The sequence below is a fragment of the Ursus maritimus genome, unplaced genomic scaffold (genome assembly GCF_017311325.1).
Source record: "Ursus maritimus isolate PB19 unplaced genomic scaffold, ASM1731132v1 scaffold_32, whole genome shotgun sequence".
Classification (NCBI taxonomy): Eukaryota; Metazoa; Chordata; class Mammalia; order Carnivora; family Ursidae; genus Ursus; species Ursus maritimus.
Window position 1 is genome coordinate 3,827,187 of NW_024425786.1, and position 12,397 is coordinate 3,839,583.

General features: G+C 57.4%; 1 protein-coding gene across 1 annotated transcript in view; it reads right to left on the reverse strand.

The window, feature by feature from the left end:
* Positions 1–12,397, reverse strand: part of NPHP4 (nephrocystin 4) — a 156,036-nt gene that overhangs the window by 14,820 nt on the left and 128,819 nt on the right. Inside the window, exons 18-20 of the mRNA XM_040645683.1 lie at positions 10,010–10,170; positions 6,828–7,005; positions 963–1,088 (exon numbers count right to left, since the gene is read on the reverse strand). Of these exons, the coding sequence (XP_040501617.1) occupies positions 963–1,088; positions 6,828–7,005; positions 10,010–10,170 (465 nt within the window). The remainder of the gene's footprint in view (positions 1–962; positions 1,089–6,827; positions 7,006–10,009; positions 10,171–12,397) is intronic.

A 12,397-nucleotide genomic window follows, 5' to 3' on the forward strand; every position in this document is an offset into this window, starting at 1 on the left:
TGGGGCTTTCACAAATACTCCCTGCCTGTTCTTGGACCAGCCAGGGACGGAGAAGCACTGGCCCCAAAGTGGGAATTCCAGATTCTCACCCAAGTTCACCACCCTTTACACACAACCGGCCAAGCCACCTGACCTCCGCTATCTTGGTTTCTTCAACACTAAAGGGGAGAACAGACTCTCAGCCTGCTGGGATCTTGGACCCTGGACCCCTCTGAGCATCAGAACCTCTGGGGCCCTCTCCCAGGAGAACATTCGAGCCCCCACAAATTCTGGGCTAGAGTTTCAGGGAACATGGGGTCCTGGAGGCCTCGAGGCTCTCACCAGCCACAGCACAGGGCCTCCCTCCCTGGGCACAGGTTCAAAGACAACAGTATCGGAGGACAGTCGACACAGGAAGCTCAGGGCCGCTGCGGATCCAGGCCAGATGGTCTGCAACCTGGGGGGACACCACCCAAAGGGCACACCCTGCTTTTCATCCCACCAACAGGTACTTTGCATGCAGGCCTGTGGATGATTTAAGGGGACAGAAAACTTCAGACGCCCCCTGCTGTGAACAACATTCTCCCCAAGCGTAGGCCTCTGCTTCCCAATCTCCATGACTGGTTTGTTCCTCCTCTCCCCAACGTGGGGACTTCAAATCAGTTTTTAAAATCCAGTCTTTGTTCATCCTGACCTCTTCTTCATTTCCTGCTCCCCTGCAGATGGGCAGCTAACCAGCCGGCTTCCACGGAGCCCGCACTAGAGCACGCCGGGCGTGGCGCACGCGCTGACCTAGCAGAGCCCAAGGGTCCACTGAGGCAGGGCGCTGAGCTGGATACGACGGCCTCCGCTCCCGCCCCCAGATCACACGTGTACCTGCGCGCACACGGACATACACGCACCCTTCCGCCTCTCGCTCCACCCTACCCCCACGCCGATCACCCCGCACACGACACACTCGCCCGAGCCCGCTCCTCACTCACGTCTCAGGCCCCCGCGCGCGAGGAGACTGCCTCCCTTGAAGTGGCCGGCTCCATCATTCGAGATGACCCGTGACCTGGAAGGTGGCAACGAGCTGGAATTTCTCACTCTCTGCTCACACACGTGACCTAAATTAAAAACATCCCAGCAGAAAGTATTAACACCAAAAGGAGTGTGAAAAGACACATCAGTATCTCCCGTAGGGAGTTCTGGGTTTCAAAAGGCCCGTCCATGCCCCCCGGCCCGCTAACACCCCAAAACCGCACTGTGGGTTCTGAATCTGCTTGGCCGTCGAGAGCGGACAGGCAGGCGTGTCCTCTCGCGTGTGGGCAGCAGCGTCTCTTCTCCCACGGGGTTAAAGCTCCAGGCGCTCAGGGCGCCCGCTCACACACTCTCACTTCTCGATCTCCAGAGCGGCCCTGGCAGCCCCGCTTCGTGGGACGGCTCACACCTTCCCACATCCCCTACTCGGGGGAGGCCTCTGTGCACGTCCGCAAACGGCTGACTTTAAACACACTTGAACGTAAAAGAGCCTCGGCAAGCCGGAATCTTCTGGAGCTGTTTCCACACAGAAGCCTTGGAGAGAAGCAGCACGCAGCTTCAGAGGGCCGGGCGCGAGCCAGAGGCAGAGCACACCACACCCCTGCCCCGGCTGAACGGCAAGCAGCCCCCGCTAACCGGCCAACGCGTGCAAGGCCCAGGGGCGAGGAAGTGTTTGCCTACAGAAATGCTTCTCCTGGGAGGACAGAATCCTACCCTCGGAACCGGCGACCGCTCTGCGCTGACGTGACTCCTACCTCAGGGGAGGCAGGGTACAGCTGATGAAGTCGGGTTCCAAAACAAACCCCCCAAGTTCCAAACACAAACGCTTGCACTGTGGGCTTCCCCGATTCCAGGAGGATGGTGTTGAACACCTGCAGGCATGGGGCATCCTGGGAGTTGTTAGAAGAGGTACCCCTTCCCCCAGGTGCCTGTTTCCCAGCTCTCTGCATCCCCCCATCCCCACCTCCACTCTGCCCCTGGAGAGGACAGGGTGGCTTCCCTGCTCAGCTCCGCCCTCCCCTGCCTCTGTCCTGCAGGACAGAGCTGGGTGCAGAAGCACGCCCCTGACCACAGCGGTGAGCTGGTCACCGGCAGCGGTGACCAAGGTGACATTTTCATCTCCAGCTGCCTGACAGAAACGTCTCCCTCTCGACTGGTTCTGAGCTGCGGTCGGGAAGGGACTGCCTGTTCTGCCAGGGAGGTCACGTGGTCTCTGCCCTGCTGCCAACGGGGGCTGTCCCTGCAGACCCCAGGGAATAGCAGCTGGAGACCCCAGGGAATATTAGCTGGAGACCCCAAAGACACAGGTGTGGCAGCAGACCATCCCTCAGGAGACTAGCAAGGACTAAGGCCCCAATGGGCGTGGGGAAAAATGCTCAATTCGAAAATGACAGACAGACTGAAACCACCTCCAGCCAAATCAAGAAGTGATTTACTTCGCGTGGTTTAAGGGCTGGCGACACACAGGTGAGCAGAGTCCTCCCCCTGGGGACTTCCATTCTCATCATTTTCAAACTCCTCTGGTCGTCTCGAGTGTTTTCTGAGAATCACATCAGGCTGGCCCTCCCCCAGCCTTCCTGCGATAAGAGCTGCTTCTGGTTCTCTGCCCTGCTGCCCAAAGTGTCCACAGTTCAGCCAGCAGCCCCAGCAAGCGCTGGAGCATCGGCTGTCTTCCACACACCCGGTCAGGGAGACCACCACACGGGACAGACATGGAGGTCACTGTCGAGAGCCTTCCCTGACACAGCACCACACTCCAGGCCTGGTGAAGCACGGGGTCAAGAAACCAGCTCCGGAGCCCAGGTTCTGCCTGCTGGGAGCATGCCACGTCACCATGGGTTCCTCGCCTGCCTGGCCACCAAGGCCAGTGACAGTCCTACCTGGGGTCTCTTCCTGGGGGAACTTCGGTGCCAGGCCCAGTCGTCCTGCTGTTCCGTCCCTACCCCAACGTCGGCTCTGTTCGTGCAGTGCACACGTCCACCTTCAGGCTCAGACCTCCGGGCAGACACCACATTTGCCCCTCCCGTCCCTCCCTCTGGCCCTGCATCTTGAGAACAAGCTTCTGGAGTCCCAACTGTTCTCAGTCTCTGCTCTGCTGGGAAGCACAGAACACTTCTCCACCGGGGTCTGCCTGCCACCCAGCCGCAGCTGCTTCTCTGCTCTCCCCCTGCAGGTAGAGGCGCTGCTGAGTCCTCCGCCAAACACAGTCTTCTCATCTCCCTGGGGTCGGTTCATCCCCAACACAGCCCAGCGTCCCAAAGTCGCGAAGCTCGTCCCCAAGAATGGAACCTGGTGTGAACACCCCTTTGGTGGGATCAGCTGCTCATGCCTCAGGGTCTGCTTTGTCAGCCCAAGTCCAAGAGGAACAGACCTGGAGACAAGACAGGCTCTCACACTCGCTCATTCACCTGTTAATGAACTTGCATCATGCCAGGCCATGGTGGCCACTGCTGGGCGAACAGCACAACAAGGAAGGACCAGCCGTGTCCCCAAGAAGCCCCCAGGCCCTGAGGGGGACAGACAAGCAAACAAGCGGACAGGCAGGGACAGAGAGCCTGGTCAAGCGGGGAGGGGACAGCCAGCGGGCGCCAGAGCCCAGGTCCCGGCACTGACACTCACTGCCCTGGTACCACCCTGCTCTCCATGTGAGAGGGGACAAAGTGCCACCCAGCCCACGTGCGCTCAGTTCCTGCCCCAAGCTCAGAGTCGGTCTGGGCTCCTGGCTCTCAGCGCTGTTTCTTCCCGGTGCGGGCAGACGGTCTGGCAAGCTCTCCATTCCATCCTGAGGGCCTGCTCCGCTGGTCGCCTGGCAGTGGGCACATGCTACCTCTGCTCCCTGTCGGGCACAATGGATTCACGCCACCCCTGAGGGAACCTGGGAACCCTCCATGGCCATCCCTGAAGCACAGGCAGGGAGGCCTTCACCCGCGTCTAGCTGAAGTGCATGCAGCCTACGTTCAGCCTGGTAACAGCTCCGGTGGGAGGGACGCACAGAAGCCAGGACAACGGCTGCGGGTCAGGATCTGGTGCAGACAGCTTGCGGAAGTGCGCAGCCAGCGGCCTTAGAGCCCGGGCTCTCGGGAGTCACGACTGTCACCACAGCATGCGGGACCGGCAGGACCTTGCGGTCACCTCCGGACAGACCAGGCGGTCCCTGAGCATCACCGTTTCCTCTGACAGTATCTGCACTCAGAGCAGCGGTTTGTTTGGAAGCTGGGACAATAAACTAGATCAGCGGAACGTACGCCCGTTCACTCAGGGACCGGACACAGCAAAGGTGCTCATGTCCTCAGGGCACAGCCTGAGATCTCAAACTGCTGTGGGCTTTCTTTCCCTTCAGTGACACCTGGGTTAAGCTGGGGACCCACACATTTGCCGTGGGAGCGGAAACGCCTCCAGATAGGCAGGGCTCCTGACTCAGTTTGCAACTGCCCTCTTTCCATGACAGGAGCAGAGCACGTCACCATGTCCGACCCCAAACCCAGGCCCTCTGTCCATACCACCCGCTTCTCCTTCAACCCTGAGAACACAGAGCCAGGGGTCGGGGCAACCTTCCCTCCCCAGGGGGCCCCCAGGAAGGGCTGCAGACACAAGTGACAACAGACCCCCGATGAACCACAGTCATACCGCACCACCAGGACCACTGGGATGGATTAGCACGGCTCTCACGACCCCCACGTGGCGAACCATCATGGAGAGACACTGGACGAGGCTGCAGAGACCACCACGGAGCCTGTCTGAGCCGAGAGGCCACAGGCACGAGCACCACCCCTCCCTGGGCACGGAGAGGGCGCCTCGTTCCGCAGCCTCGCGCCTGGCCACACAGCCTGTGAATGTGGAGCCATGGAGCACCGTCCAGGCGACACCACGCCAGGCACTGGGATGCTGGCCTGACCCTGCTTCTGTCCCCCGAAGCTCACACAGCCTCATCCTGCCTGCTGCCCGGGGCAGAACAATCAGTTTTAGAAAGAAATAAAAGCCACGACACTTTTTTTTTCCCAAAAATGCAAAATTTACAGAGGAAACCACGGCATGGCTGCACGGACCAGAGTGCTGCGTGCGTTTGTCCTTTGTTAACCCCCCGCCGCGTCGCACCTCTCAGGCGGGCATCTCGACTCTCTCCCTCGCGCTATCGCTCTCGTGCAGGCAAAGTATGAAAATGACAATTTAAGATAACATATAATGGAGCTAATCTTTCTTCTGAAGATAAGATTTAAAACGCGGAGTCACTGCACATTTGTGGGCTGGGAATAAATAGAAAAATAACCAACACAATCTCAGAAGCAGAACGTTTCTTGCAGCTCCCTCACTCGTAGGAGCTTCTGAGTGATGTCTGCTGCTCACAAGCGGCTCATTTCTTTCTCCAGAACCTAATTGAGTTTTGCCGTTTCCATATTGTCTGTTTTCCAGGCTGCCTCGGATCCTGCAATTGTAAACAAGCAGGCAGAAACCTCCAACCTGACTTAATGAGCTGTGTGCACTCCTCCTGCTGCGGCCGCCCCAGCCCGCCCGCCTCCAGGCGGCCAGCACGGGCACATGTGGCCCATGGGGCTCCAAGCTTTAAAGTCAGCCTGGGCTTTGAGGAATGGAAAATTACCCCATAAAACGTGAGAGGTTTGAGTCTCATCTAAACAGACACGGCTCCAGAAACCTCAAACGGCTTGGTTTCGTCCTGCTTTCCATTTCACCCCGAAAAACCCCAATCTTTCCACAGTCTTCTCAAGGGAGACTGAGTGGGCTTGTCCCCTGGCCCCACAGGGGCTCACTCTGGCCCCCTGCCCTGTGGGGGGCACAGGCAGGCTTGCCGGCCCCACGTTCCCTGTCGGTCAGGGCCTCAGTGGAGCCTCCAGAACGTCCAGGCAAGTCCACTGTAGCCACAGCCAGCCCAACACCCGGCTGCCGGCACGTGGGTGAAGGCGCATCAGGGCTGTCTGTGCTCAATGTGTCTGAGGAGCGACCCTCGAACACCATTAGATGTAAGGTCAGAGTGCTGGGCTCTGAGGAAGTGCGCTGCTCCATTCCCTTATCCCCAAGCTGCATGGATGTTGAACATTTCTCTTTCCTCTCCTGTGATGGAGTAGTTCTGTGGGCTGATATTCTAGATGAAAATCCCTCCTAGAACCAATCATTTTATCTGAGGATTGTCACAGAGATGCTCCGTAGACAGCACCAAGAAACAAAATGTGGGCAAGACTGAGATGACTAATGATCCCAAATCCTGATCAGAAATCAGGAACACCAAACAACTGGTGCAGGACAGATGCTCATGGTCAAGGACAGATGCTCATGGTCAAGGATACATGCTCAATGGTCAAGGACACATGCTCAATGGTCAAGGACAGATGCTCATGGTCAAGGACAGATGCTCATGGTCAAGGATACATGCTCAATGGTCAAGGACACATCCTCAATGGTCAAGGACAGATGCTCATGGTCAAAGACAGATGATCATGGTCAAGGACAGATGCTCATGGTCAAGGACAGATGCTCAGTGGTCAAGGACAGATGCTCATGGTCAAGGACAGATGTTCAGGGGTCAAGGACACATGCTCAATGGTCAAGGACAGATACCCAGTGGTCAAGGACAGATGTTCAGTGGTCAAGGACAGATGCCCAGTGGTCAAAGACAAATGCTCGTGGTCAAGGACAGATGCCCAGTGGTTGAGGGCAGACTCAGTGGTCAAACAGTAAGAGTTTTTCTGAATTCTTATTGATTATGCGATGCCCATAATAGGACCACTGCCCTGAGGAGCTCGTGCACCAACTGGGAAAATGAGTGGCCAGCCAGGAGACAGCACAAGGCCAAAGCCACCAGGGATTCTTACCCACGTTAGCCAGCGTCAGATGCAACCAGCCCTTCACCACCGTGTAGACACCAATGGGCTTGACATAGCCAAACCGGGTCACATCTCCACTCACTACCACGTCTTGTTCATACTCAGTCGCCACGACCTCAAGCTCATGTAGGACCTGCACGGCCGGCCGGCCCTGGCGGAGGAGATGCTGCAGAGGAGAAAGGCACCAGTCAGAGGACACTGAGGCAGAGCCCACCTTCTTCTGAAAACCTACATCCTTGATAGCAGGTCTTTCCCACAAATTCGTTAATAAAGTGAACCCCAGTTCACCCAGTGAATAAACACCATGGGCGCACAAACAGGCCTGGCAGCCACCCTCCTGGAGCCCCTTCTGTAGACAGAACAACAGGAAATGAGCCACGGAACGAAGCTGGGGATGCTAAGCAGACCCCTTCTTGGGACCGTGAGAGCTTCAAGAAGGAGGCGTGAACCGGGCAGGGAAGGCTGGGAGCCACTAGGCCCAGCGTGCAGAGTACAGACCCCCGACACCCTGGGCCAGGAGCATCGGGCCTCACTGTGGCTGGAACACAGGTGGTGGGTGGGAGCAGGGCCACCAGGCAGCCGAGGCCCAACTGCGAGGGTCCACACCAGGCCTAGGACGCTCAGACCAGCGAGAGCAGATCCAGGGTGGCAGGACCTTCCTGACCCAGTGCTCCTTGCTAATCCAGCTCACCTCTCAGTGCTCTGCCTGAGCCCCATGCTAGTGAAGTCTTCCCGGGAGGCCATGGGAAAGTCACCGGACCTTTCAACTAGTGCTTCTCACGCACAAATGGGCATGTGGGACCAGACAAGAGTCCCAGCACTTCTGCAGCAAACATGCCAGCTCTGGGAGCAGAGGCACCCAAAATGACCCCCCCAGTGGCTCTGGCAGCTTCCAGTTGCTTCAGCCCCTGCTAGCCTCGCAGTGCTGGTCCACAGAGCCCACATAACCACAGACATGTTCACAGCCAAGGGCCTAGCAGCCGGACTGACTACATGAAGTCCCCTCTGGAGATGAAGTCCCCTCTGGAGAATGACCATCGACGCAGGAAGCAACGCCCAGCCGCCAGCAAGTGGAGAGGCCAACAAAAACAAGGTATCACTTCCCGCTACAAGACTGCAAAGATTTTTTTTCTAGCTAATACCCCTTAAAGGCAAGAGCATGGAAACCAATCAGGCACCCTCGTCCTCAGCCAGGAGGATGAGGGCCCTGCTGGCCTCGCGGGCCATGTGTCCCGCCGACTGCGAGCCGGGCTGTCATGTGAGCACAGCTCTGACTCAGAAACACGCTTCCGACACGTTCTCGTCTGGGGCGAGCAGACCGTTAACGGTACAGAGCACCAGCTTCCGAGTCAGAACTGGGCTAAAAGCCTGGCTCGGCTATTGCCAGCATGACCTCGGCCTCAGTTTCCCAGCTGGACAGGAGTATGACACAGCACGGCCTCGGAGCTGAGGACAGTCAGTGAAGCAGGGGAGCCATCAGGTGCTGGGAGTGACTGTCACTCTGCCCCTAACAAAGCTGCCGTGTCCTCTGGGGAGGAGCTGAAGGCAGGGCACACGGTACCTCGAGACGCACACTGCAACATCGCTCACGGGAAACCCTCACGTGCCCAACGAGCCACAGTGTATCACACCTTCCAGAAAACCCACCTACCAAAGGCACCTAACAGCTCAGCACCTGCCGTTACAGGGGAGTCTCTTCTCATCTAAATTTCCCACCTCTTCGCCTCTATAAATTTTAAAGTTAAAGACTTTATTTTAGAAAGTAAAGTTTAAATTAGAAAGTAAAGTTTAAAAAGTAAAATTTAACTGTGATTTATCCAAGTGTCAATAATCACAAGAGCACTTGTTTCAGGGGCTCTTCGTGGAGGACAAGATAAAATAACTTCATCTCCAGGTGACAGCACATAGGGACACAGGGCTAGGCCGTGGGTGAGGCAGGAGCTGTGACAGGTCCCCAGTCCACAGGGGCTCCTCTCGGCCCTCCAGTGCCCTTCTCCCCCCACTCCCTCCTCCCCCCACTCCCTCCTTCCTCCATTCCCACCTCCCTCTATTTCTCACCTCTTTGCCTCCCGTTCCCTCACTGCTCCCTCCATTTGCTCATTCTCAGCTACGCGGCACCATGCCCACAGTGGGTCATGACTGCTGGAGATGAAGAGTGACTGTCCCCACCAGGACGCCACCAGCCAGCATCAGCAACAAACAAGCAATGGCCATGACAATCCCACGGGGCTGCGCTGTGACCCAGGAAGGCCCAAGGGACCAGGGTGAGGAATGAGAACATCAGCCAACATCTGCTGAGTGCTCACCACGGTGACCCCTGCCCCTGCTCCCACACTCCCCTGGGGGCATCACCCCTCAAGGATGGACACCTGAGTCGGGTGGAGGAGGGATGGCGCAGCCCAGGTCAGCCCTCAAGAGGAGCACAGTATCAGGGGAGCTGCGCACACAGCCAGGCACACCCCAGAACGGGAGCCGTGAGCTCATCATGGTGAGGGGTGCCAAGGAGCAAGCAGTGATGGGGCTGGCTCGCAAGTCTCAGTGACCACACTAGCTGCTGCAGGGGCAAGGCTCAGGGGGGAAACTGAGGGGCGCCCGAGGCTGAAATCTGGAAGGAAGTCTGCTAATGGGAGTCAAGGAAAGCAGGTGACTATCAGAGACGCCGAGCTGGGGCTGTGATGCTGTGTCCTCTCCCACCCCACCGCGCAGCCGGGACATCGCGTTCCCAGCCCCGAGCCCAGGAGCTGCCGTGCAACTACGCTGACCCTCCGGGGAGAAACCCCAGGGAAGAATCTTTAATTAACATATGGATTTAGGTTTTAGTGTACAAAGAAGATGGAAAGCACAGTTAGATAAAGAATTAGATTCTAATTCTAACTGCAATTAGAAAAGCACAATTCAAGTAACTGAGAGCAGGCATCAGGTGACCTTTGCACATGCCAGTGGGTCCCTCATCCCCGCCCCCCATGGGCCAGGCCTCTGCGCACAGGGAACGTGCATCCTCACTGTCCTGGGGTGGGGGTGAGGAGGCAGAAGGGGTCCTTACCTGTGGTTGGTTTGTAGGAAAAGCTGACTGATGACTGAGAAAATACAACCTAGCATTACACAACTGAGACTTTGTGAAAATCTTTTCCTTTGAGGAAGGACAGAATTTGTCAACAGAGCACAGTCACCTTCATCTGGACGGCTGCAGATCCGACGAGGAGCAAGGAGTCTCCATCCCAGACGTCGATCTGTAGGGTCTGGGCAGCCAGGTAGTGGGTGAACCAGCGCTGTTCTCCGGGTTTCAGGAACCCGGGCTCCACCAGGTACTTGAGCTGAAAGCCAGGAGTCCCTGTTCAAAGAGGCCTTGAATGAGCCCAAAAGTGATTCGAGTCATTTACCATCTTTACATTTTGAAGAGATTCCTGCTGTGGTNAGAATCACTAATTTCTGCTTCTGTCATAACTACAGTTTAATAAACACATTAATCAAAAATATCATAAAATATCCAAATCTACAAAAGACAGAGTCATGTCCAGAAGTCAACATTTCTTTCCAATACATACAATGAACTCTCCCAGAACATGATTCATGGTTTTCACCGAGTTCTTGTGAAACAGTCTATCCTGAACGGGGACAGATGTCCTGATGGGGCTGCCCAGGGAGGTCATTATTCTGCACGCCGGGTTTAAGGAGAAACGTGGTCTGCTGTCAAAACCAGGAGAGCACACACACGGGGAGCTGCTCAGAAGACCCCGAGTGGTGCCCTAGCACAGCGCCTCCCGGGGGCTGTGCCCGGCTCTCGGGCTCATCACTGAGACACGGGAGTGGACAGTAAGCCCCGCCTCTCGGCTTCTCCAGGTGGCACTACCATCAATTCTAAGTTGACAAAAACACCACTGAAATCATCATTAGTTACAGTGCAGGAAGCAGCAAAGCTGGAGAACACATTCAAACATTTCCCCCTTTCCATCAACAATATATTTACAGAGCCCCCCCTCCCAGTGAGCAGAATACTGACTCTGGGGTGGAAAGGAGCGTGTTTACTCAGCACCGGGGAGCAGGTCCCAGGCCGGGCTGAGATCCTCACCCCACCTCCAGCTACCTCAGCCCCGGGGTGTCCCCCTGCTCTCAACACCAGAACAGTGCTGCCAGCTAAAGGAGGGAAGCAGGTTGGGACAGGATACGGCACAGGGGGCTGATGGAAAGGTGGGGGTGGTGGGCCTTTCGCTGGCCCAAGGGACACGACGCCAGGACCAGCTGCCAAAGGCCTGGCTGCAGCTGCCCCTGAACAGCGAGAGTTCACAGGGGCAGCTCATGGAGTGGAGGGGCCTTAAGGAGTCAGGAAAAAGGCTTAGAGAGGGGGTGCAGTGACACCATGCAGCAGCAGGCCAGTCCCTAGCATCACATCTCAAGTGACCAAAGTCACAGGGCCAGTGGAGCCCAAGGACACTCACCACCCCGCCCCAATGCCACCAGCCAGCTGAGAGCCAGGTGGCCTGTGGCATCTGGTCATTGTCAGGACACCCCCGAAGCGATGGGAGCCCCGAGGCTGGCTCCTCAGACGCACGGTGGGGACGGGAACAAAGACCTGTAAACACCCAAGCCCCAGCTCATGGCACTAACAGCGCAGCCCCCCCACTCACTGGGCCCACCTGGGCTGCAGGAGCAGGAAGAGCCCAGACCCCGGCTTCCACACTGGTCAGACTTCTGATTCAAAGAAACAGAACAGATGTGAACTCTGGGCCGACTTCCCAAACAACACCTACAGACACGCGGCCCCGGGAGCTCCCCACTCCTCCTCCAGCATCCCCCAGACCCACAGACTCTCCACCCAGAAGCACTCTCCCCAGTGAAGCATGTCCCAGCTGGACCCTCCATCTAGCCAGCTAGCTCCTCCTCGAATCGTCCCAGAGTGCTTCCTGGGCACCAGGCCCTCGCCACACCCCTGCCAGGCTGCTTCCACTCCAACACCATTACCTCCACTCAGCTGCCCGGTCCTTCCGACGCACCACGAACGCACACTTAACAAGTAAGTGTGGCATCTCCAGCGTATGTGCCACGCACTGTGCAGGGATAACGTGGGAGAAGGGGACGGATAGGGTCCCCACCTGATGCAGCTCCCAGCCACAGGGTGACACCCTGAGTCCAGAGCTGATGGCGTGCTGAGACCGGCTCCTCGGTGGCCTTCCCTGCGGTCCATGCTCCCTGCAGCCCATCCTGCAGCACTGCCAAAGCATCCGCAAAGGGAGCCCTGCGTCATCTCCAGGACACTCAAAAGTCTGCAATGATGCTGACCATCTACTCAACCAAGACAGGCCAGAGGGGCAGGGGCACCTCCCCAGGGTCTGCTCAGGCTCCCAAGCTCACCTCCCATCCCCCTCACAAACACCAAGCCCCAGCCCGGCCAGCCTCCTTCCTGAGCCTCAGTCCAGCCATACCCCCACATGCAAGTCTGGCGGGCACTCCTCCTCTGGCTGGATGGTCCTCAGCGCCCACCTCTCCTTCATGACCCACAAACACCCCTGCTCCGCAAAGGCATCCACAACTCCGGCCGATGACAAGCACCTCAGAACACT